Source organism: Talpa europaea, assembly GCF_964194135.1.
Source record: "Talpa europaea genome assembly, chromosome: 1".
In the NCBI taxonomy this organism is placed as follows: domain Eukaryota; kingdom Metazoa; phylum Chordata; class Mammalia; order Eulipotyphla; family Talpidae; genus Talpa; species Talpa europaea.
In genome coordinates, this window is record NC_140073.1 from 149,747,063 (window position 1) to 149,773,477 (window position 26,415).

At 43.0% G+C, this 26,415-nt stretch overlaps 1 protein-coding gene across 1 annotated transcript in view; it reads left to right on the forward strand.

Annotated features, from left to right (window-relative positions):
• NYAP2 (neuronal tyrosine-phosphorylated phosphoinositide-3-kinase adaptor 2) overlaps positions 1-26,415 on the forward strand; it is a gene marked incomplete at both ends in the record, with an annotated part of 236,682 nt that overhangs the window by 101,994 nt on the left and 108,273 nt on the right. Inside the window, one exon of the mRNA XM_084239825.1 lies at positions 2,535-2,836. Coding sequence (XP_084095951.1) covers positions 2,535-2,836 — 302 coding nt within the window. The remainder of the gene's footprint in view (positions 1-2,534; positions 2,837-26,415) is intronic.

The window sequence follows — 26,415 nt, forward strand, 5'->3', positions numbered from 1 at the left end:
GGCATGATGTGGAACTGAAAAAGTGTGAACCTTTACCCCTAAATCATAAATACTGTTATAAACCAATGTTAACTCAATTAAAAAAATAGAATTAAAAATTCACATCCATGTACTTTTTCTTCATAAAAGTGTCATAATTAATAACATCGAGAAAAATACAAGTGTCTTCTTATATTTTAGAATTTGTATTCAAACTTTCTTATATAAAACTTAGGGACTTACTACTAAAAATGAAGCTACCATACAATCTGGCAACTTCACTCCTAGGGATCTATCCAAAGGACACAAAAACAGTGATTCAAAAGAGCACCTGTACACCCATGTTTGTTGCAGCACTATTTACAATAGGTAAAACCTGGAAACAACCCAAATGCCCAAAAATAGATGACTGGATCAAGAAGATGTGATACATAAACACAATGGAATGTTACTCAGCAATCAAAAAAGATAAACTCATGCCATTCACAGCAATGTGGATAGAGCTAGAAGGATTTATGCTCAATGTAATAAGCCAGAAGGAAAAAGAAAACTATCGGATGGTTTCACTTATAAAAGGAATATAGTGGAACCAAAGAAGACATCAGTGTAAAAAAAATAATAATAACAGTACAAAGCACAACAAAGCAAAAACAGACAATTATAAATCAGAGACATCCTGCAGGGAAAAAGGAAGGAGAGGGATCAGAGGGAGGGAGTGAGGAGCACAGGGGACTGTGGTGATGGTGCAGGGGTGCCTTGGGGAAGGAAATTCTTTGGGGACTCAATCTGAGAGGGTGGAGGGAAGCAAATATTTTCTAAAAAATGTAAAAAAAAATGACAAATGTAAAAAAAATAATATCTAAAAAAATAAAAATCTGGGCTAATCCCAAGTTCTTGAAAAAAAAAAAACTTAGGGACTTAGATATGGAAACTTGGCATACTTTGAATATAACTGGGGTATTTAGGACTATACTGGGATCAGATAATATTTATTAGCTGTTGTTATATAGGTTTTTCCCCACCCCAAAATGATAATTAAAATGTTCCTATGAAGACTTTCCTAAACTTAAATGGCACAAAGTAGAAGCAATAACCACTAATTTATGTAAAAATTTTTCAACATCCTCAGATCCAAAAAATAACCCACCAAATCACTCCAAGTAATACCTAAAGCCTATAATAAACCTTCACATATAGTAAAAGCAGGGATGATGTGAAAACTACACATCATTAAAGTATAAGGTAGTTCCAGGCAGAGGAACTTGGTGGTCCACTCTTGTGGCTGCTGTAAAACAAAAGCTGAATGTCATTTTTGCTTTTTATCTTTGACTATAAAAGTGAAAAATCCTCCTCAAATTTCTTTTGCTTAACAAAAACAGGTGCTTAGGTAGGTCTTTGGTAAAAGTACAATGGTGTAATATAAACTTTTGCAAAATGGGGGGTCCCTGTAATATTTTCTGAGGCTAGCTTACTAGCAGAACTAAATTTCTAGGGTAACTGAAGGATTCTGAAAAAAAAAAAAAAAAAAAAAAAAACAACCAAAAAAATGGCAAAAAGCAGAAACTGGTAATTCCTTCATAGATTGAACCAAATAGCTATCCTTACTTCCTCCCCTCTCACACACAACCCTCTCCTCTCCTCCATGCTTTATTCCTGCCTTCTACCTTCTGTCTCTCTCTTCCTCCATCCATCTTCTTCCACCCACCCACCCCACCCTGGAATTTGGTAACAACAGAACTGCTTTTGGCTTTTTCTTTTTTTAAAAATGATTTATTTATTTATGTACACAAGAACTGGGGTACAGGACAGAACAGAACAGGCAGACTGACTGAAACACACTACTGAGGGAAGCAGGGGAAGACAGGAGAGGTCTGCTGTGCCATGTGGGTATCTCCCTGGCTGGGGATGGAACTCCTGCTGCAGTGGCTGTGGACAGCTTCATAGTTTGCATCTCAACCCCTTGCGCCACCAGGGAGGCCCCGGCTTTTGCTTCTGTTTCTTTTGCTTTCCCCAACATATATTTGAGGTCAAAGGTAGATGTTTTGCTGATGGGGAATGAATCAGGTCCTGACCACTTGACGTCAGTCATGTCAAAAGATGTCTCTGAGACGTTGCCATGGAATTCCTGTTTATTTTTATTTTTATTTTTTAATTCTTATTTTTAAAATGTTATATATTGTTTACATCATTTTTCATTTTTGTACCATGCATGCATTTTCATCTTGGTTATAGTTACTTTTTAAGTCCCCAACACAATGTACGTCCAAGTAAAGAGACTGAAGAAGAAATAGGCTCCACGGCATTTTCCTTCTTTGGGAATGCTATTTTCAGAGACTGGATCCTGGGAGGTCTGGAAGTAAGTGTTAGGATTTCTGAATCTAATCAAGTTGCATTGGCTTAACTTTCCAAAGGGCATGCCACTGTCTAGCGTGTGCGCACACCCGTGGAAAGGTCCCTGCGCCAGCCTGGAGATGACATATGCAACCCCCCCTGCTGCACCTGCCTCGCGCCCGTCACCTGCCGCCAGGCTCAACCAACTCTCTTTCCCTTTACAGCATAGGCGGAGACGTAGGGCGAGGCCACGACCCAAGTTACGTGGGCAAACATTTCCGCATGGGGTTCATGACCATGCCCGCTCCTCAGGACAGACTTCCCCATCCTTGCTCCAGTGGCTTTTCCGTGAGGTCGCAGTCCCTGCACTCGGTCGGGGGCGCAGATGACGACAGCAGCTGTGGCTCCCGGAGACAGCCGCCCCCCAAGCCCAAGCGGGACCCCAGCACCAAGCTGAGCACCTCCTCGGAGACGGTCAACAGCGCCGCGGCCAGCAAGAGCGCGAGGACCCCCGAGCGGATGGAAGGTACGGCGCCACCCCCACCCTGAAAAAGAAATCGGGCAGCAGGTGCCTGGCATCACATGCATGGGTACCCACCTCTCCCCAGGCCCATCGTCCTGCCTCCGTTGCCCTGAGGTCCCAGAAAGGAATTGGGTGTGTATTGGGGGGAAGAGGCACAAGGTATTTATTTTTGGGGTCCTCAAATGACACCCAGAAAGGTGTGTTTAATGTGCATCATCAGAAAGGGAAGGCGATGAGTTTTCTTAACCCCTTGCTATTCTGAGTCATTAGAAAATTATTTGGCCTAGCCATATACCTAAAATTGAAAATTTCTTGATTTTATTAGTATTACTGTATAATTCTAGAAGAATTGTGTGATTATTAGGGAACTTTATTATGCAGGAAAATACAAAAAAAAGAAAGAAGAAAAGTATATAATCACCTTTTAGAAAGAATTCTTTTTTACATTTTGGTGGACTTCCTATCAGTGAATTTGAATTTACACATAATGGGTGCACATTTGTAGCGTATACCATAGACACCTGCATGTGTATAGATTTTATTTTTTCCTTCCATCTCTCTCTAATTTCTGCCTGCACTTATGTTTTCCCTCACCTATGGAATGAACACACAGATCAAATGTATCTTGGTCTCCTTGCTCCTCTATGAATATGTTATGTCAGCGCTTACTAGCTCCTTACCCCTTAGCTGATAAGCAGGTGTCAGCTGTCCTGAATTTTTCTTGAGAGTTGCTGGAGAGAGTAGATTCATATACTTTGATACAAGTCCATTGGGAATTTTGTATTAGGTGTGGAAGATCTTTAAGGTTCTCAGTGCTGCCGCTGCCAGTCTGGACACACGGCACTCCAGCCTAATCTTCTTCGCCTACCCTTCCCTGATCTTTGCTGCAGGATTCCCTGAACCCTGATGCACCAAGCTCCATGCAGAGAGCGGAAGCCAGGGGGTCCCGGGTGGCAGAATTCTTTGTTACCTGGGCCCATCCTCCTCTCAGTCCCAGGAAACCGCTCTTGTCCCTGGCCCAGTCTTTCCATGAAATCTCATGAGATGGTCTGGGAGGGGCCCATGGCATGTCCCGTTCTCTGATCACCCTTCCTGGCCATCCTTTCACCTTGTGCCAAGCACCGCTAGCCCAGTAGCACAACCGCTTCGTGCATGCTGCAGAACATAAATAAATGTCTGGGGCTGGATCTACTCCCCCCATTCTCCAAGGAAAATCTCCTTGTGCAGAAACGTACATTGAGTGTGCACATGTGTGGGAGCAACAGATGTGAATTACAGGTATGTTTATGCAGAGTCAAAAAACTGAAGTCACAGTGTGGAGTTTTGTGCTTTGTATTTTCCATGGCATTCAGATTGTTAAGAAATAACATTTTTTCTCAAAGGTTTATTTTTATTTATTTATGCATACAAGAGCTGGGGTACAGGCCAAAGGTATGGGGGTGAGAGGGTTCACCAGAGACAGAGTGGGGAGCAGAACAGGCAGATCTACCGAAATACACTGCTGAGGGGAGCAGCGGGCGAGACAGGAGAGGTCTGTTGCACGATATGGGTCAGCTCTCTGGCCGGGGATTGAGCTCAGGCCATCAGCAGTGATAGCACTGAGACTTTAACCCTTGCATCACAAGGGCGGCCCAAGAAATTGCATTTTTAAAGAGAAAGTGTACATCAAAGCAATTTATTTACTGTTTGTTAACACTTTGGTTGGCTCCAGTTGTCTTGGTGTGATGAGTATAGCACACGCACATGTAGATGTGTCTGTCTGTGTAACTGTTGTTCTGCTGCCTGAAAGTAGACTGGGAATCTCCTGCTTTTATCTCATGAGTCAAGGTTGTCAGTATGTCCTTCGACTTTTAAGACATGGATGCGTGTAGAAGTAAAATGTTTTGTTTACTTGCTAGTATACTGAAGGGCCCTAGAGACCAGCCTTTTGCAGAATTTAAATGCTCTAAGTTTTCCTTTGCTATTCCTGTGTGGAGCCTTCCATTATTTTCACTTTCTGTGGCCTTGTTTTCAGGAGTCACCCCCTCCTACATTTATTTCCAAGAAATTGCATAATCAAATACATTAGATCTGGGATGGTCAAACTTCATAATCAAATACTTTAGATCCTATGTAAAAGAAGCTTGCTGATTTATTTTATTTCATTTTTTTAAAGATTTATTTATTCATGCATACAAGAACCGGGGTACAGGCCAGAGATGGGGGGGTGAGAGGATTCACCAGAGACAGAGTGGCAAACAGAACAGGCAGAGTGACTGAAATACACTGCGGAGGGGAGTAGTGGGTGGGTCAGGAGAGGTCTTCTGTGCCATGTGTGTAGCTCTTTGTCCAGGGATGGAATTTGTGCTGCAGTGGCAGCAGACAGCTTTGTAGGTTGCATCTTAACCCCTTGCGCCACCAGGGAGGCCCAGAAGCTTACTGAATTAGAACAGAGACTTCTGAATGATGAGAGCTGGAATGTGATCTAGAATAATTCCATAATAAAAGGAAATACAAAAGCCAGCTGAAGGGAAGAAGAGAACCAAAGGGAGAAAAGCAGCCAATCAGGATCATCAAGCTCTGTCATGACTCAGCAGACTTTCCAGGAAATTCGCAAAATGCCCACAGTGAAGGGACCTGGGGTACTGGGCACTGGTATTAATATGGGAGCTATCTGATGTTGTTCAATAGAAGCAACATTTCAGTTGCCAATTTGCTCTAAAAAGTCGAAGGGATTACCATTCATTTGGGATGCTTGAGCTAGCTAATTTCTGAGGCAGGAGCTCATAATTCTCTTTGAGATACCTTCACTAGTAAAGGTCTAAGGTTCCAAATGACTAGTTATCTAACAGAAGACAGCAGCTCTTTCATCCATTTCTTGGAGGTTGGTAGAGAAGAAAGGCAGGGAAGGTGTCCATTTGAGGGCAGGGAGGGTGTCCACCCAACATGTCTCCTCCTAGGGGGACATAAGGACAGGATGGGGCTGGATTTCAACTGTTGTGGGATGGGAAGTGAATCAGAGGAGCTATTAGGACCTGGTGCAGAAATGGTCACCTTCTAGAGAAGAGTGGTTCTTAATGCAAATTTCACCTTTTGCTCAGAACATTTTGTGCAAACACAATTACAAAACAGAATATATTCAAATCTCTTCTATCAAGTTATGATTTCAATAGTGACGAGAGAATCAGGGGATGAGGAGTTCAGAGCTGGGGAAATAAATCTTGAGTCCAAACACATGCTTGTTCTCAAAGCCAAACTTATATAAATATAGAGATTGCTCTTTTATGAATTCTTAGTTCTTTATAATCATGAGCTAACTGGAGTTCATTATGGAACATATGTTTTCTTTATAATTTTTCTAGCTATCAAAATTATAACAAAGATGAAAAGTGACTTTTATAAATCTTAGTCTGTCTTTTTACATTAAATGTCAGCAAAATCAAAATATTGATTCAGTGGCATTAGAATGATTTCCATGGTAACTGGCTTCTATTTAAGTAGGGGATTATGACTTCCCTGTGGATGAAAGTATAAAAGAACTGGACTTATAACAAAACAGCATTTCAGAGCAGAATAAAAATAGCTTAATGATGAATACAAATGAAAAAAAAAATCCCATCCCCAGAAAAGAAACATTTAGCTTTTAAAAATTATAACTCGGTCACATAAAAATGTCTTTTCATTTTTATAAATTAAAAGAATTTACTATTCTATTTTAGGCTATTCTACATACTAACACCTTTAAAAATTTTGTACAGTGGGGAAGCTAGATTGGCAATAAGTATGTAGTAAGTATTTTATTTTTTTAAAAGATTTATTTATCTCTGCATACAAGAGCTGGGGCACAGACCAGAGATGTGGGGGTTGACAGGATTCACCAGAGACAGAGCAGGGAGCAGAACAGGCAGATTGACTAAAATATACTGCTGAGGGGAGCAGCAGGTGAGACAGGAGAGTTCTGCTTCACCATGTGGGTTGCTCCTTGGCAGGCCTGGGATCGAACTCATGCTGCAGAGGCTGTGGATTGCTTCATAGTGTGGTGCTTAACCCCTTGTGCCACCAGGGAGGCCCTGTGATAAATATTTTAATTGTCCTCTTCTGTTGCCTCAATGTGGCACCTAGTTGATTTGAGGAACGAGTAGAGTAGATGGAACAAAAAGAGTTAATAGAAAAGAAGAAGAGGCCTTATAAGTTCTGTCTCGTGTATGATCCCAAAAGAGCAGGAGCTGTGTGATGAGTGATGCTGCATGCCCACTGCTTACATGAATACGTATCCCATCCCTCAGCATCCTTAGAAATGCTGTGTGGTCAGAAACATCAATTCCAAAGAGCACCTGCACCCCTATGTTTATAGCAGCACTGTTTACAATAGCTAAGCTTTGGAAACAACCCAAATGCCCAAAATTAGATGACTGGATCAAGAAGATGTGGTACATATACACCATGGAATATTACTCCGCATTCAAAAAAGATAAACACATGCAATTTGCAGCAACATGGATGGAGCTAGAAGGGATCATGCTCAGCGAAATAAGCCAGAAAGAAAAAGAAAAATACTAGATGGTCTCACTCATAGCAGGAATCTAGAAAACTTAAATAAGGGACCAGGAAAAAGAATAACTTTAAGAAAGTGAAAATCAAAATCAACAAACAACTATGAACCAGAGACACTCTATGGGAGGTGGGGGGCAGGGAGGGGATGGGTTGTGGTCAAAATAAGGGGGTTGCAATTGTATGGGGAATATAAAAATAAAATTTATTATTAAAAAAACAAAAAAAAAAGAAAAGCTGTGTGGTACAGGCAGAGCCTGTGGTTGGACTCATAGACCATCATCGATGTTGGACAAATGACCCAGTGAGACTGTGGCTTTGCCATTGAATTCACTATAAAAAAACTGACAATAGATCACATCCTACCTCCTTAATGGCCTTATGACAACCCAATGAGCGGATGACTACGATGATGCTTAGTAAAAAGAAATTGCAATACAAATATGTTTATTAAGTGTATAATTAACACCAATTAATAGGCTTGAATATCATAAGTTTTGGTCATGGTCAGCATGTATATTAAAAACAAGTGAAAAGGAAGGCAAGGTGATATACATACACACACCCTTTATGTGTTAGGCTTAGGAATTTACACAATGAACTTAGTAGGCTGGTATTTTGCTAGGTGTAATAATCTTTTAAAAAAAGTCTGGCATGGGGCCTCCCCAGTGGAGCAGCAGTTGAGCGCTGGGTTGCGAAGCTGCCCACAGCCTCTGTAGTGCCAATTTAATCCCCAGCCACCAGGAAGGGTCCCACATGGAGAGCAGACCTCTCCTGCCACGCCCGCTGCTCCCCTCAGCAGTGTACTTCGTCAGTCTACCTGCTCTGCTCTCCCCTCTGGCTCTGGTGAATTCTCTTACCCTCCCGTGCTTCAGACTGTACCCAGTGCTTGTATAAATAAATAAATCTTAAAAATAAATAAATAAATAAACTCAGTTTAAAAAAAAAGTCTGACTTGAATACAATATTTACTATTCTGAAGAAATCCATTTTTATTAAGTTTCAGGTACCCTTATACTTGAGAACTCTTTAAAAAAGTAATTAGGTATTTTTACCTTTTATTAGTCCTGAATTCTTTTTCGAAGTCACTTCCAGCCTTCAACGTGTGATGTTCTTTTGTGATTGTCCTTTACAGAGCAATGAGGAGATGTTTTTGATTCAGGATAGTTTTTCTGTTCTGTTTTTGTTTTTGTTTTTGTTTGAATCAGAAATTGGGAAACATACAGGGATGTTTGGAATCTTGACTGTCCTTAAATCTTAGAATATGTGTTTGAGCCAGAACTAAAGGAAGGCAAGGCTTGTGATTAGGTCACCATCTGAAAAACAAAAACTACCTTCTTAAAGGTTTTATTTTTGATTTTTTTAAAAGGTTTTATTTTATTCAAGAACTGGGGTACAGGTCAGAAGCACGGAAGGGTGAGAGGATTCACCAGTGCCAGAGCGGGGAGCAGAACAGGCAGAAGGACCGAAGTACACTGCTGAGGGGAGCAGTGGGTGAGGCAGGAGAGGTCTGCTGTGCCATGTGGGGTTCTCCTGGCTGGTGGGGAATCGAACCGGTGCTGCAGATTCTGTGGTGCTCAGCTGCTGCGCCACCAGGGAGGCCCCCCTTCTTAAAGTTCACCCAAAAAAGTAAGATACAGCCTTTATACATTCAATTTTTAATTGAATGTATATTTATACGTTATACATTCAATTTTCAAGCCAGTGCTTTGAGAGGCTGCCCTCTCATACCAAGATCCAGGGATGAGCATAACGGAATGTGCTGCTTCTCCTCTTGTTACTTACAATTTTGTTTCCAGATCTCCAACTTCTCTGTTTCCTTTTATCTGCTTCATAAAACAAGCACTGGATATAAAGGAATCGTTTCTAGAAACCAGAAAGCTTGGCATGACAAACCATGTGAGTCTCTTCCATGCAATTAGTTGCTTAGCTCTGGAGGAAGCCATTTAACACATTTTAATAATGTGGTTTCCCAACAATATTTGCTGCTCTTTCACTGTTTGGTGTTAACAATTTAAAGGAGCTTGAATCTGATTTTCTACCAAGGTTAAGCAACTTGTGGGCATTTGAAGAGAGAAGAGGAGAAACAAACGGAGTACACATAGTATATTGGGAACTTGCAGATTTCCCAGGTCAGAATTCTAGTTTTAGAATTTAAATCAAGACCGATCACATACATGATTTTGCTTTCTCAGTTGTTATCCCAGATCTCTGATATTTATACTCAAAATATCTTATCCTTTACAGCTCAGTATGATCTATGATGGTGTCCAAGCTGGTCTCTAGTCCCTGGCTCTAGTCCCTGGCTTAGTCTCCCTGCATAATCCCTGAAACCGACATGTCAATGCTGGCTTGAAATGAAGGAGCCATCTGGCCAGGAATGTGAGTGGCCTCGAATAGTCGAGAGTAGTCTGTGGCCAAAAGCCAGCGAGGAAACAGATCCTCAGTCCTGTGACTGAAAGGAATGAAATTCTATTGGTGATGAGAATGAACGGGGGAGTAGATTTCTCCCCAGAAGCTCCAGACAAGGAGTAAGCCTCGCTGCCCTCTGGATTTCTGCCGGTGGAACCCTGAGCAGAGCACCCAGCCTCTTCAGTTCTGTCTGTGCCCAGACTTCTGATCTGGAGGACTGTGAGCTCGCAGAGGACTATTGATTTAGGCTGCTATGTGTATGATAGCTTGTTATGGAGCCATGGAAAAGCCATCCATCTCCCTGAGTTGTTGAGCAGAGAAAGTGATGTAACATATATCAGCAAAGCCCCACTAGCGTCAAGCCTGGTGAGGGGCAGAAACTCCGCAAACTTCCTCCTTCCTCCCTCAGCATGGGCTGGAGTCTCACATCATGGCCTTGCAGTGTTTCCCCAGTCTTCTCTGGCCAGACTTTGAGGGTCAGTGGGATGATGGAGCCTCAAAAAAGCCTGAAAGTTTAGGCTTTCTGCGTATCTGCTTAGCTCCTTGTGAACTTGTTTGGACCTTTTCCTGAGAAGGTCCTTCCTTTCTCTCCAAAAGTTTTTGTTCCTTCAACCAGCTCAGCAGTGACTTCCTGGTGGTGTTTTGAGTGACTCATTCAGCTGACGTGTCTCACCTGCTTAGGGCCTTTCTTCGCATCACAAGTGGCATTTGTATCTCACAGCGTTGCCTCAACAACTGTTAGCAAGCACTACACTAAGAAAACACAGAGAGTGGAAAACAAGCTCTGGAAATCTCCATTGTTTTGGCTTTGGGGATGCTCTGGCAGTTGCTCCTGGAGTGAGAGTTGAGAGAGAACCATGGAAGGCCCACATGCCTGGCTTTCTTTCTCTGGATTGACAGTGTCAGAAGCTGTGAGGCTTCCCTTAAAGCCATCTATGAGATCAGGCGCCCTCCTGGGGGCAGCTGTGTGTCACTGCGGTGAGAGCTTTGACTGAACATGCCCTGAGGCCTGTGAGTGACTTGACTTGTAGGTTTGGGGACAAGCAGCTGTCCCTGCGTCAGTGGCTAGCTATAGTCCAAAGGATGGCCCTGCTTCTGCCATGGGCTCATGCAATACCCTCTACCCAGAGTTGAATTTTGCCTCCCAGATAGATTCTCCTGTGAGATACCAAACAGCCCCGCACCCTGAGCGTGTGATGGGCACCAATGCCAGGTGTGTCTGTGGCTGTGAGACAGGAGGCCACAAAGCCGAGGCTGACAAGGACACCTTTATTATCTCAATTTCTATGGGTCAGGAGTCTGCTCAGGGTCCCCCAAGACCTGGCCCAGGTGCCAGCAGGCAATGGTGTTTCCCCTAGGGCTCAGGGTCCCTTCCCTGCGGGGTGGCTGTTGGCAGAGCTCCTTGCTATTGTAGAACACAGGCATCTACTTCAAGGCTAGCATGAGCATCTCTGTCACTTTTATTCTGTCTCTTCAGGGAAGGTCTGGATCTATTTTTATTGGTTATTTTTTAAAAAGTGTGTGTTTGTTTTTTTTTTTAATTGAGGAGTCATTAGTTTACACACTGTTTAAGGTTTAGGGTGTGATTCAGATCTCTTCCGATGCATGTTACAGCACCACCAAAACACCCACAATCCTCCAGTGACTGAATCCCCAAAGCCTCGTTGGAAATGAGATTGCCTCATTTTCGGCTGCATCCTAGACCTGGTGGCCCCCTCAGCGCTCCCTCAAACTTCAGCTCTCCTCCCTCGCTCAGCTGACTTCTGAAAACCTTTCTTGCTTGTGCTTACTCATTCATTTGTTCCAGATCCATGACAGCTTCTCTCTGACCCACCTGGCTGCGCCTCAGAATCCAGTGTTGGTTCCCTTAGAAATAGCAGCTGTCTGTGCTTGGCCTCTGTTGTTCGTCTTTAGCATTTTAGAAGATTGACAATCCCCTCACTCTCCAAATCCTTCACCCCTTTGTTTTTTCAGCTCAGCTCTCCATCGCTTTTCATCTTTGACTACTCTCTAGATTTCCTTTGAGAGTATCTCTTGTTCTGGTTGATTCTTAAATCATGATGTCTCCAAACTCTGTCTTTGGCAATCTTTACTTCTCACTTGAATATCTGTTAAATAAATAGGTGAGTGTTGCTGCTGGACTCCAAAGGTCTGACTGCATCAGACCCAGGTCTGTCTGTAGATGTCACTGTCTCTGAGCTCATCATCTTCACACGGACATTCCCACCACATTTCCCATCTTGTGCAAGGGTAGAAAAGTGAGAACCTTACAGCCAGTGCTCCTTGCCTTGCCCCTGACGCCCAGTGGATTGTCTGCAGAGGTCACCCATTCTATTCCTCAGACCTCTCAGGTCTGAGCCTCTTCATCCATCCTGCTTCCATGCCTCCTGTCTCAGGCCGTCCTCACGTCTCACCTGCACAACTGCAGGGCAATTTGACGGTCGCCATTACTGCAGCTTCCCTTTCCACATTCACCCTCCTTAATACTTCCCAAGAGGATTTCGCACTTGCCCATCCAGTTGCATCTCTCTTCAGCTCATGATTCCATTTGGTCACATCGATACCTTGTTCGTCACTTACCTGATCAAAGACAACTCCTTCCATAACCTTCCTCTTCAGACTCCTGCCAGCCCACAGCCTCCTCTCCTTCCATTCATCCCTCCAAATATGTCTCCAACGACATCATTTCCTCTCAACAGACCAAACTGGCCCCTGCCTCTGTGCCCTTGCATGTGAAGTCTCCTCTTTCTGGAATGTTTTTTCCAAATCATCCCCTATAGCCAATTTCCACACTTTCTTCCAGACAGGGCAGCTGTTGCTTCTCTGTGATAAGGTGTGCACGTACACTTTGCTGTGACTGAGCTGCGCTTTGCCTATAACTCTAGTATATCTGTTATAATTTAATGCTTATCTGCATTTTTTGTCTCCTAATGAGTGCTGACAGCCCTGACTACCACAGGTACGGCTTAATAGGTGATGTTAAAGAGCCTTATTTTGAATAACATGCTATTTCATAAATAGGTCTTCCAGGAGACTAATTGTTATGAAGTTAATGCACTTTCAGGCATTTTTAATGTAGAAAGCACTTCAGGCATTTGAAGAGCTGGGAGAACTATCAGGGTGATTCATGGGCCTCAGGGAGCAAGTCCAGAGGCAGCTGATCCATCACTTCACCGCAGCTTTGTTTACGATACAGCAGGCATTCTGGATGATTTAGAGGATGAGCCTGTTCGGCTTGCTCTTAGGTTTGTAAGACCTTATAATATATTTCCTTCATTGTTTTGCATTTCTGCATCTGGGTGGTACACAGATTAATTATGGCTGATGGTGAAGAATACCGTTGACTGGCTGTTAGGTGTTATTGGCATCTTATACCTTTTAGTTGATTCTCATGTTATAAATCAAGGAGTGTTCAGCTGTGCCATTCAGAGAAGGTTTTAAGAAATAAGTTTCTCAATTAAGCTATAACAGAAACTTCTTTCCTTTTAGTGACTTTTGGAAGTTAGTTGTAATTTTTGTTATTAGGGATTTTAGAATTGCCTTTGGTCATTTCTGTCATCTTTTAAGAGGTCAAGTATATCTTTCAGATTGATTTTGTTGTTTCCATTCTGTAGGCATCCAGCCTCTGAGCCTTTCACCCTACCTTCGAGAAGGGTGTACAAAGCCATTTATAAAGGCGAAGTGACTGCATCTGTGCATAAATCTTGCCTTTAATTGACCTCGATGAAGCATGCACTTACTGCAGCCAGAGTCTTTGATTTTATGGCCCCGTGTCTGTGCTGAGAGCTGCTGTAATGTGCGCTTCTGTCTGTGGCTTTTCTTGTTAAGTGGGAAGGCAGTGATTTAAGACAAGCTCTTTTACATTTACATATTTTTTGCTATTAATATGTATTAAATTAAGTTGATTATATGGAGCAGAACATGGGACCCCATCCTCCTCAGGAAACCTCTGCTTTCTGACAGTTTCACTAATGAGAACAGCTGAAAACTAGAATGAAAAAGAGCTTAGGGAAGACAAGCTCCTTCATGCACTGAGTTCTGAAGAATGTTGTCAGCAGGGTTTTTGTTGTTGTTTAACAGCACACATTTGTTTTAGGCCTCAGGCCCATGCATATCAGAGATAAGGAATGAAGAAGCACAGGGAAGGGAAGAGTGAGGCTTGCTACTTATTACTAATGTGCTACATGGGAGGGCGTCACCTGCTAGGTAGGTACCTTGGAAAAGAGAAGATACATCCTTTCCCCTCAGAGACATTTCACTGGGGTTACGAGACCACTAAGCAACAATCACAGTGAAGTGGGGGGTCAGTGCTTTGATGGGAAAGATTAAGGGCCCCTGCCCATACCGCAAGAATCAGGGCTGGCTTCTCGGAGGAAGTGTAAGCTGCTGCAAATAAGGCTTCCATCTATTTGAGAAATAGTTCTTAGAAAGTCTTAAAATGAAAATGGATCGTTATAAGAATGCCCTTATAGCTCCAGAAAGTGTGGCAAGCCCAGCTGACTTGTCTCTTTATAGTTTCAAAGAACTGAAGTTATGCTCAACTATACTTAATCTTTACTTGGGGGGGTTCACAGTGTGTTTTACCTTAGAGCTTTCTATCTGTATGAGATATGGAAGGGTTGGATCTTTAAAAGAAAACTAAGAGTACACAGAAATTCAATTCAAATCTCCAATGTGCACATCCACATAGCAACTAGACCTTGCTCCCATATGTTAATTGAAACAAGAGAAATGAAAACTGGACGTTGTCTGTTTTTATATATTTGTATTGTAGCTTCTTTCTCTAACAGTGACCGGGCAGTTTGGCCCTGATGATTAGTATGGTATAGAAGCTTCAGAAAAGAAAAGAAAATGACACGTATGCCATTAGATGGAGGAAGTATGAGCTATGAAAGTCTGTTCCTTAGCTCTCACATGCTCCTATGCTGCTCACAAAATTTAGGTTTCAATGTCTACAGTAATCTTTGTTTTAGCAACAGGTGCACACCATCTTGACAAGCAGATTTAATATAAAATCAGGGATCACATTTAAAAATCAGCTGAGCAAGGTGGTGTGGATTTGGTTGAAATGGCTAAATAAATGTGAAGGTGTTGAAACAACCTTCTCATGTGGGGTGTCTCAAGGGCTGCACATTCAGTGCATGAGAAACATCTATAATTTACCATCTAGGACATGTGTATTAGCATCTCTCTCAGTCCCCCAAAGATGCAGAAGTGCTGATGGTAGACATTGACAGGTTAAATCCCCCCAATATTCACCAGTATTTTGGAGGCAGCTGCTTGTGATCTGTGTGGTCATTCTTTTAATAAGTATTTACTGTGCACCTACTGTGTGCCAGGCACTGTTCTAAGAATTTGAGATACATTCCTGTTTATTTTTCAGGTATTTAATTTCTGGCATAGTAAGCAGTTTCTGAACAATAGACACAATAAAGTCATAACGTGGCTAATGTGTTGGAAGGTCACAAGTGTTAGGACTGGAGGAAAGGGTCAGAGGAAGGCAGAGACCCCAAAGGCAGGGTGCATTTCAATGGAGAGGTCAGGGGACTTTGTGCTTATGTTTGAGCTACCACTTTGGATTAGTCTGGGTCCAGTCAGGAGAGAAAACATGCAGTGGTTTTTACAGGGAGGCTTTTCCACAGAGTTGTGAACTATACCAGAGGATTGGAATAATAGGGGATTGACTGGTAAAAAGTAAAAGCAACCAAAGAACATGGGAGTAGAAGGCAGAAGGAAGAGCTGCACATCTGGGGCTAAGACAGCACCTGCCGGCGGGACCAGAAGCCCTCCCTTTTGGAAGGCACAGCTGTGGGTTACTGAGTGACACAGACATGGCTGTGGAACTGTGCTGGCAGAACTTGCTGGAAGTCCAACCTCTGCACTGGCTGGAACACCCACCTCTAGGATGCGTGAGTGGGGAGTAGTAACTGTTCACAGGAGCTTCTCATCAGAGGTGACCGAGACCAGACCACGTGGGGTGGGGGTGGCAGCTGATGGCTGTTAGGTGGCTCAGGTGCCAGGTGCTAGGAAAGCAGCCTGCTTTGTAGGAGCTGTGCTTGGGGGGAACCCCCTCCCCCCAGACCTGCAGAAGCCTGGCCAGTGCATCACTGGAACCAGAAGCCCAACCTGTTTCTGCTGCAATGTCTCTCCAGCGTCCTCTACTGACAAAGCCTAAGTTGTGCCAGCTGAGCCAGAAGAACATATTTTAAGGGCCTGGCTGGATCCCAGTCATAAGCAGGAAAAGAAGATGCATTTGGAAATGAGAGACGGTCCGATCGTCCACCAATAACTCGCGCAGACAATGAGGGGGTGAGGATGTGACTCCGGTGGTTATCTTGAAGGAAGGGTATTCCAAGTGGAAAAAAAAAAAAAGATCTGTTGTGCAGACACAAAGGCAGGAGGAGCCTAGGAAAGAAATCAGGGTGGGGGCATTGCTGTGGGTGAAAAGGCCAAGTCCAGGAAGTGAGGTCAGAGAGGCAGGTGCAGGGACACCCTTCGGCGTTCCTTGTAGACCATTCTCCATTTGGCATCCAGGGAGCCACCAGAGGGATTGAGCAGAGAAGGGCTGCGGCGTATCTGGAAGGGTCATAGTGCTGTGTGTGGTGAGGGTAGACTCCATAGGAGTGAGATATTGAGTTAGGGAGACCGCCGAGAGGCCTCTACAGTAACTTGGGTGAAAGGTGATAATTGCTTAGACCTAGGTCAGGACAGTGAGTTGGTGAGAAATAGTCAGGAGAATGTTACTTTTCTGTTGAAGCAGTTATTTATAATTCTGCCTCCATTCCATCCTCACCAGAGATATAAATGATAGATCTATAGATGTTGATATAGATATCCAGACACATTTAGGAGAGATATGTATCCTATCTGTGAAAACCTTTCCATAAGGAAAGGATCCCAGCGCTCGATATAGATTAAGACTCATTAAATGTGTGCTGTTGATTACATTTACATTTTTTATTACCATTTGAAAGGTTTTAAGTCACGAATGAGTTTCTATATAAGATCTGTGGAAGCTTAAAATGATCACATAACAGTCACAACTCTTTCATCAAGTAAGTAGACGCAAAAGGTTATAATTAACTTTCTTGTTTCCAAAACATAAATCTAGTTTAGATCTCTCTGAGCGGAGGACACTCTCCAGCTGCCCCAGGCCCTCTCTGCTGGCCTGTCCATCCCTGCAGCCACCCTCCTCCTGCTCGGCCCAGGCTCTCCCCGCCTTGCTGAGCTCATTTCTGCTGTGACCTCTGCCAGGCATCCTCCCCTGGAGCCCAGTGTGCCTCCTGCTGCTGTGTTTGCCCCCCCCACCCCACTCACCTGGCCCAAGGGCTGGCTGCTTCCTTTGTTCCTGGGAGATCCCTCTGTTACCCACCTTCCTGCCCCCAAGCCACCTGCAGTGAACCTCTACCCAACACCTAGAACTGTAGAACTGTTGCCTGAAATAAGCATCCCTTTCTCAGTGCCCCTTTCTGGCCAGTACTATTTTCTGTTGTGTTTTCTTTCACAAAATTTCTTTTCTTTTTTTTTTTTTAAAGAGGCATGTATGTATTTATTTATTTATTTGTTTGTTTGTTTATACAAGCACTGGGTACAGTCAGAAGCGCGGGAGGGTGAGAGAATTCACCAGAGCCAGAGCGGGGAGCAGAGCAGGCAGAAGGACCAAAGTACACTGCTGAGGGGAGCAGCGGGCGGCAGGAGAGGTCTGCTCGCCATGTGGGGCCCTCCTCCAGTGGCCGGGGAGCAGCCGGGGATCGAACCGGCGCCGCAAAGGCCGCAGGCAGCCTTGCAACCCAGCGCTCAACCTCTGCGCCACCAGGGAGGCCCACAAAATTTCTTTTTTAAAAAAGGATTTGTTTATGTATGCATACAAGAACTGGGGTACCGGCCAGAGGTGCAAGGGTGAGGGTGAGAGGATTCACCAGAGATAGAGCGGGGAACAGAACAGGCAGATCGACTGAAATACACTGCTGAGGGGAGCAGCGGGCGAGACAGGAGAGGTCTGCTGTGCCATGTGGGTAGTCCCCTGGCCGGGGATCAAACTTGTGCTGCAGTGATGCTAGCACTGAGACTTAACCACCCCATCTGCCTCTTGAGTAGTTTTTTTGGAAAGGAGAAGGTTAAGGGCAGTTGAGTGGAAGGACTTTATGTGTTGATCCTCTGCACTGGAAATCCATTATCACATCAGCTTCAAGAGAGGATCGGGCAAGTGCTCTTCCCTTTTCATTTCATGAACCTAACTATTTTTTTTTTTTTGTGGGACCCTTGCCGGTGGCGGGGAAACGAACCGGCACTGCAGAGGCTGCACGCAGCCTCGCAGCCCAGCGCTCAACTGCTGCGCCACCAGGGGAGGCCCGAATGTAACTATGTTTTAAAGATTCTGATATTAAAAAGTACATATTCTATTAAAAAGTACTTTTTTTTTTTTGCTTTATAGTTATGTGAAAATTAATCAGTTCTGTTAAGGATTTAAACAAAAAGAAAATAAAGTGTTTCCTAAAAATGAGAGAAACTGTTTAGGCATTTAATTAGCTTCTATTAATCTGATCCCTTAAGCCTCTGTTCCTAATCCTTTTTTTATAGCAAAATTTTCATTTTTCAGCAGTAATAAAAATAGGAGCTAAGCAACCCACATTCAAGGTGCCCCATCTTTCTTTTTTTTTTTTTTTAAGATTTATTTTTTTTTGCAAGAATCAGGGAGGAGGGTGGAGGGGGGTGAGAGGATTCACCAGAGACAGAGCGGGGAACAGAACAGGCAGACTGACGAAATACACTGCTGAGGGGAGCAGTGGGCAAGATAGGAGAGGTCTGACACACCATGTGGGTGTCTCCGCGGCTGGCAGGGATCGAACTGGCGCTGCAGAGGCTGCAGATTGCTTCACAGTGCTGCGCTCAACTGCCTGTGCCACCAGGGAGGTCCTCCCTCTTTCTCCTTGTGTCCTCCTATGGCCTTAAATAAATTATTTGTGTAATAGGTAAGGTCCCCAACCCCAAATCATCTATAGAAAGAAAACAATTATCTATAACAGCACAGATCATGGGAATTTTGAGCAGCATTTGTGAAGTAATCACAGCTCTTTACATACAACATTATACAACTTACAGAAACTGCGAGCATTTCCCCATTTCCGTCACAATTTTTATCTTTATTTCCTATATAAAATATGCTAACGCTTTTGGAATGATTTTTAGAAAATCATTTGTACACTGAAATAATCATGTTCCAGCTTTATTCTAGAGGGATTTATGTTTTGACCAGCCATTTGGAAGCAGGTGTGAGCAGTCAAAATAAATATAGGCAAGGATAGGAGGGGAAAAAGATGATTTGGTTATTTCTGTTTAAAAATACATTTTGTGCACCTGAGTAGGGCTTTGGCTTCATTTTATTTTCCTTCCTTTTCATCAAATTACATCTAGAACAAGGTCAGGTCAAATTTGGGCTCTCTGCCATACTTCGGGGCGAGCTCTCCCGTAATGGGCATTCTTGTTGCCAGGCTGTATTGGAGAGTTTGCTGTCATAAAAATACAGAATAACTTGAAAAATATCATGGTAGATGACATTGCTGCTGACTGTGTTCAGCTCCCGTCCACACATGGGGCTCAGGTTTGCTCCGAACGTCACACATGCTGGGACTTGGGGTAAGAGGCAGCGACAGCAGCACTCAGGGCCTGCTTTTCTCAGGATCATGATGAAAGAGGCCAAATTCGAATCCACATACTGAAACCCTCCCTGTCCACCTAGAATAGGTGAGTTCTGTACTAACTGCATCAGCCAGCGCAAGTCTCCTGGCCAGACTCAGCAAAGTGAAGCAGAGTATCTGAGGGCAAATCAAGCCCCCTCAGGCTTATGTTGAACACAGAGCAGGGGTTCAATATGGCAACTCAAATGACATCCCCTGAGAACAGATGATTGCTGAGGGAAGGGACACTCAATATTTGAGCTCACAGGTCAGGAGAAGCTAATTTGAAACTCTAATCATCAGAGCCAAATTCTTTTTTTTTTTTTTTTTTAAGATTTATTTATTTATTTATACAAGCACTGGGTACAGTCAGAAGTGCGGGAGGGCGAGAGAATTCACCAGAGCCAGAGCAGGGAGCAGAGCAGGCAGAAGGACCGAAGTACACTGCTGAGGGGAGCAGCGGGCGGCAGGAGAGGTCTGCGCACCATGTGGGACCCTCCTCCGGTGGCCGGGGAGCAGCCAGGGATCGAACCCGCGCCGCAGAGGCTGCGGGCTGCCTCGCAACCCAGCGCTCAACCGCTGCGCCACCGGGGAGGCCCAGAGCCAAATTCTTAATGCCATCTCTAGAATTTATTCCCATTTCCTGGACAAAATTCTTTCTCAATATGAAACTATCTCAGTTTCCCTTTTGTCCAACACAGGCTTTGTGCACCAATCTTTTCAGGCTAGTTCCTGTGCACTTCATACACTGACTACACTTCCCCTCTCTGATTTTTCGTGGGGTTATTATTGCACTTGAGGGTCCTACATAGTATGTGTCACCTGGAATTCCTCTCTCTTATCACTGCCTGCCCAGTGAAGATTTATGAAATGTCACCATTCCTTTGAAGATTTATTTACCTTTTGCTCATTGACTGTCTTCTTTCTTCTCTGCTTCATCCATCCATCCATCCATTTTTCCTTTCACCCACCTACCCACCTGCCTTGTAACTATTTAATGACCACCAGGTATGTGTCAATCAAGCTTTCTTTTAAAAAAATTTCGATGCAACGTGAATAAGATAAACAGCATCTCTAACTTCAGGAAGCTTATATTTTAATGGGAACTTAAATACTTGAGGCAAACCATAAATGCAGTTTTAAATAGTGCTAATACTGTGAATATGTGGGTACAGGAGATATACTTATGTGAGAGGGATAAACAATGTTAAATCAATGGTCAGAGATGGCCTCAATATTTGAACTAAGAATAAAAATGAAACAAATTATTCTAGTCAAATATGTAATTTTAATGAGTCACCATATCCAAAGTACTTGCAAAAATTCCCCTCTTTTTTAATCCCTGGCATTCATTTATCATATTTATGTCATTTGGTGAATACAGAAAAGGCCATGTAGAATAGGGTTGACTGTCAAGGTCTATAATTTGCACAACTGTTTTAAGATTAGGTGGAATTACATTGTTTGATAGGCCTTTATATTTCTAACCAGGTTACAATTGGGCAGATATTGTAGAATAATGTTTCCTAGTGCATTATAGTACTAATTTTAAAAATCCAGGGAAAAATGAATAAGGGTCCTCAGAAAGACGAATTCCTTACCATGGGCCTCTTGCCCTGCCTCTTCTCTGCTCTGGGGACTGACTGACTTGTGACACATCAGGTGGTGTCGCCATGTAAGGGGTGACCTGATGTGCAGGGTGGACTGGCTTTGCCACATTAGTATTCAAGGCATTTTGGATTATGATTAAGAACTAGTCATGGACGTAATATAGAGAAGATTTGAGATTTCCACCCTTGGATTTATATGAGTTTCCTGTGATTACTGTGACAAAGTACCATAGACTTTGTGGTTTAAATAACACAAATTGATTACCTGATCATTCTATCTGACACAAGTCTCATGGGTTTGAATCAAGGTGTCACAGGCTGAATTCCTCTCCAGAGGCTACTGGGAGGCTTCTTTCCTTTGATTGTTCCAGGGTCTAAGTCACTTCCACTTCTGGTCTTTAATCCCAACCTCCATCTCCAGAGTGGACGGTAGCTGAGGAAGTCATCTCTGGCCCTGTGTCGGACTCCTCAGACCACAGCTGGGACAGGGCCTGTTGAATGTTTCATGAGATTAGATTGGATTAATTTACATAATCTATACAACTCTCATCTCAAAGTCCTTACCTTGAATCACATTTGCAAATCCCATTTGTCACATAAGGTCATGCATTCATAGGGTGCAGGTTTTGGACAAGGGAACCTTTGGTTCTGCCATTTTGTCTGCCAAGCCTCATTTAAGTGTGTGACTGACTCCCCCAGGTGTGGGGAGCCTAGCCAGTGAGAATCATTCTGGAATGAGACTGATCTGATTGCTGGGTAGGAGTCAGAGGAACAAAAATGCTTTTTAGCTTTGTGATACCACTAAACCTCTGACCAGGAACTCTGTGCACCTGGGGGCTGAGTCCTCTTTGTGACATGTAACTGTTTGTATGGGTTCTGCAACTGGAATTTGAGTAATCTCAAATGAGGATATTCTATGACAACCTGGAGAAATTGTTTTTATTATATTGGGAGGTGGAGACTGTCTCTCCCCCAACCCCATTGTTTTGTTTCTGCATCACCCCCTTCTGTCCTTTTGATGGATTCCAAATTGTTCCTGGGAGGAAACTCAGATGATAATTCTAATTTCAGCTGCTCTTGCTCTGGGGACTGATTTGGGGCTTGTCTTCGATATTGTGCTTCTCTAATCATAATCCTGACTTTCTGAAATATGAGTGTCAGTAGAGCAAAGGCTTGCCAACTCCATTGCTCATTTATCACCGAGAGGATGCTTTTAAGGAAGGTCTTAAATGAAGGCATTGTACAAATGCCAACAACAAAAAAAAATGTGCACAGTCTGGGGATTAGTGAAAGCTTCCCATTGTCTGACCTCAATTAGAGAAAGCAGAAATATCTCTAAGAATTGCTTTCGAGACGACTCAAGTGGCTTACTGGATGTTGTAGTTAACTCTCTGTTAAGCTAAAGCTCTTTGCCATTTGTGATCTAGTAACCTTATCCCTTTCTTTTCAAGAACTGTTTGTGAATTTATGTAGGGTCCTTTTGTCAGTGCCTCTGGTGGCATTTAAACGTGCACTTACTGGAAGTGAGGAGGAGTAATTATATCAAAACAAAAAGAAGAAACTTGAAAATCTCCAAAAAAATACATAAACACAACATGAAAATATTTGAATTGGAATGAAGAGGATTTCTCAACCATTCTTTCCTTATTAACCCTATGAGGAACCTTTTAAGTCTATTTTACCTACCTACCCTCCCATGGAACTTTAGTACCACTGACAGCATATCTGTTCATGTGATGTATGTATATTTGTGCGTCATATGTGAGGATGTATAAAGAATCCCAAGGGCCTGTCCCAAGAATCCATTTTCACCTCCTCAGAGAACATATCACTCCCATTGTGAATGTTATAAGTTGAAGGGGCTGTCTTTATCTCTTCCCCAAATTTATGATATTTTAATGACTTACTTTGAAAGTAAAACATAATTCTAACATGAAAATCATAATACATGATCACAAACATCAATAACATGTCTTCTCTCCTAAGTCACAGAAAAACAATTATGACATATAACATATACAAAGGTAATTCTGTGGGTCATGACACTTTCCTATGTCAATAACTGTATTATCAGAACATCATTCTTATATTTGCAGAGACGATCTTTTTATTGTGATGTCTTCTAATGTCCACTAGCATTAAGGTGTACAACAATTTTTCATATATATATATATATATCTCAGTTAAAAGCAACTTGTGTGTGTGTGTGTGTGTGTGTATATATATATTTAGAGAGAAACAACAGATGTAAAACCTTGTACATAACTTCTATACAGGATTGGATATTTCCTTGGGGTCCATTCCTGCAGTGCAGTCTCCCAGGAGAGGAAAGGAACATTCCCAGGCATTTGATACATGATCCTACATGGCCCACCACAGCAACATGGTTCCTTTCAAAAAACCATAATCATATGGTTCCTTTCAAAAAACCATAATCATATGGTTCCTTTCAAAAAAAAAACCATAATTTGGGTAGGGTCTGGGTAATTGAATGGTATCTTTCCTACAAATAAAATATTGCATTTGCATCCAGATGATTGGGCATATTTTTAGAGGGTATAATTGTTCAATTGGAACAGAATCTCTCTGGAGCAAGTAGGAATTGGAAGGAGATTTGTGATGTGTTCAGAATTTGACATGTGTAACTCGGCTCTGCAAAACGGATGGGATTTTTGTGGACAAAGGGGCAGGAAAATGGTTACCAGCCAAAGTTGCTTTTTGTGTGATCCATCCTAATTTCTTTTCTTACTTATTTTCATTTTAAAATTGTCCACATATTTCATCCCAACTTCTATGAATGGATTGGCTGGAGAAATCTGAGATGGAAGCGATGCAGGCAACAAAGGAAATTCTTTCTGAAAAGTTTTTTTTTTTTAAATTTTTGCAACTTTTGGTGATTTGTCAGTTTAACAAATACTTATTTTATTGAGCAACTACTTGTTGACAGGCATGGCTGCAGTGCCTTAAAGCAAGTCTCTCCATCCCGGAGTGTAGGGTCCAGAGCAGAGAGGCAGACAATAAGCAAGTATATATGTAAGATGAAGAGCTGTGAAGGGAAATGAAAGAGTGAGTGATGGGGAGGATGAGAGGTGGATGTATGACTATTTTCAACAAGGTGGTCAGAGAGAAAGACCCCTTGACAAGAATGGAAATGAAGTGATGGAGCAAGTCATGCAGCTACCAAGTCAAGAACATTCCAGAGAGAGGAAAGAGCAAAAGCAAATGCAAAGTTCCTTGGTAGTTCAGAAAGGGAAGAAAACAAGCATGGTTGTTGGAGCAGAGGGAGGAAGGAGCTGAGGGGTAGGAAAAGAAGTCGAAAGATAGATAGTAACCTTATCCCTTTCTTTTCAGGAGCTGTTTGTGAATTTATGTATGGCCCTTTTGTCAGTGCCTCTCCTGGCATTTAAACATGCATTTACTGGAAGTGAGGAGGAGTAATTATATGCAAAACAAATAGTAGAAACTTGAAAATTTCCAAAAAGATACATAAACACAACATCAAAATATTTGAATTGGAATGAAGAGTGTTTCTCAACCATTCTTTCCTTATTAACTCCATAAGGAACTTTTAAGTCTATTTTACCCATATACCCTCCCATGGAATTTTAGTACCACGGATAGATAGACTATCTGTTCATGTGATGTAAGTATATTTGTGCATCATACATGAGGATGTATAAAGAATCCCCAGGGCAGGCACCAGAGGGTCTGGTAAGGAATCCCAGAGCCTCGGGCTTCTGTGGAGTGAGCATTCTGAGGACACAGACAAGCCCAGAAGCAATTATGGTGGCTCGTGCTTGGTTATCATGGGGCAAAGAGAGAACTGTAGCTGGATCACAGTAACAATTCACCTGGGAGGCGGCCACATAGAGTCAGGATATTTTTAATAAAGCTTTTCTTTGAGTAGCTTGTATATACCATTCTTTCATTGCAGGCAGTAGGTTATTTTGAAGTTAAATGTTAACACCCACGCGGATTAGATCCTGGAATTAGGGGTTCCATCTTTTCATCTTTTTCTTTCAATCCAGCTCTGTCTAAAGCAGGCTTTTACCAAATGTGTGACCATGAACATACCCTGCAAAAGAAAGAACAGGATTAAGGTCTGGCCCACAGTCTTTTGAAAAGCTCTGGCCCTCACTGGACCTTAGTGAAAGGCTAAGAATGTGATGAAAAGCTCACTAGGAACCTGGCAGGCCAGGGGGTGAGCAGGAGGGGGTGGGAGCTGCAATCTGGGTTACTGGTGCTTTTCCTGCTTGTTTTGTCAGTTGCGAGTCTCACTTGCTGGTAAATAGTTCAAAATTATATGTGTTTTGTTTCCCCTTTAAATGGTAAATTCACTAGGGGAAAGAACAGTTTCTACTGTTGCTTTGTGTAGGTGTTTGACAAATGATACATAAATGAGGGAAACAATTCCCCTCCTTTGAATCTGTTCACAGAAATACATAGAAGAATTCCAGAAATCCAGGGCACGTGGCTTCCTGCTTATTCTAAGGGTGTTTACCATGTGTGCCCAGTGTCTGCCTTTCCTCTCTGACTCAGGACTTGGTGTTACTGTTTCAAGCAGCTTGCCAACCAGTGCCCCCATCAGAGGGCTCTCGTTCCCTGGCTTACACGCTGTGTACTTTAGGGTGATTGTTGGAGGATTTTAGGACACTGGGTTGCTTGCAAAGGATCCCTATCTCCAAGGTAACACCAACCCTTCCTATTGGATGAGAATAGTTTGTCTTCCCTGTTTGGGTCTTTGTGCCCTTTGAAAAGCATTAACAGAGCAAATTTGCTTCAGAACATTCATAATCAAGGAAATAGAAGTGGCAGCCCTGCTCCCGGTCACCCTGTGTGCTTGTTCTGGATAATCTGTGCCGGCAGGACATCGGCCAGACCCTGCTCCGTTGTGGTTGCTGTCCTCTCGTGCTGGATCTCCCCACCTATCGTGTCCAGTCACACACTCTTTTCTGGATGTTTTGTCTCTACCTGAACTACCTTAGCTCGGACAAGCCCAACCTCTCTTTTCTCCCAAGTTCCTTGTAACAAGCCTTTGTAGCTTCTCACCTCACAATTTGTTCTTTCTGTGGGGATCACAAAGTCTGATGTGTGAGCAGTCTGCTCACTCTCTACTTTGTATTTCTGAAATGAACTTACTGGAGGGTGTTTAGAAGGAAGGAGTAATAGGAAAGTTGTAACTCTGCAGAAGTCCTAAATGTGTTCTATGATAGCCACGGTGCTAGGAGCTGGGGCTTCAGAGGTGAGGAAGACAACCAGTAACATTAAGGGCATTAACAACCAGTAACACAAAAGAGTATGTGCCTAGACATGGTGACCTGAAAAAAGAGAGATGAGTTTTAGATTGGATTTT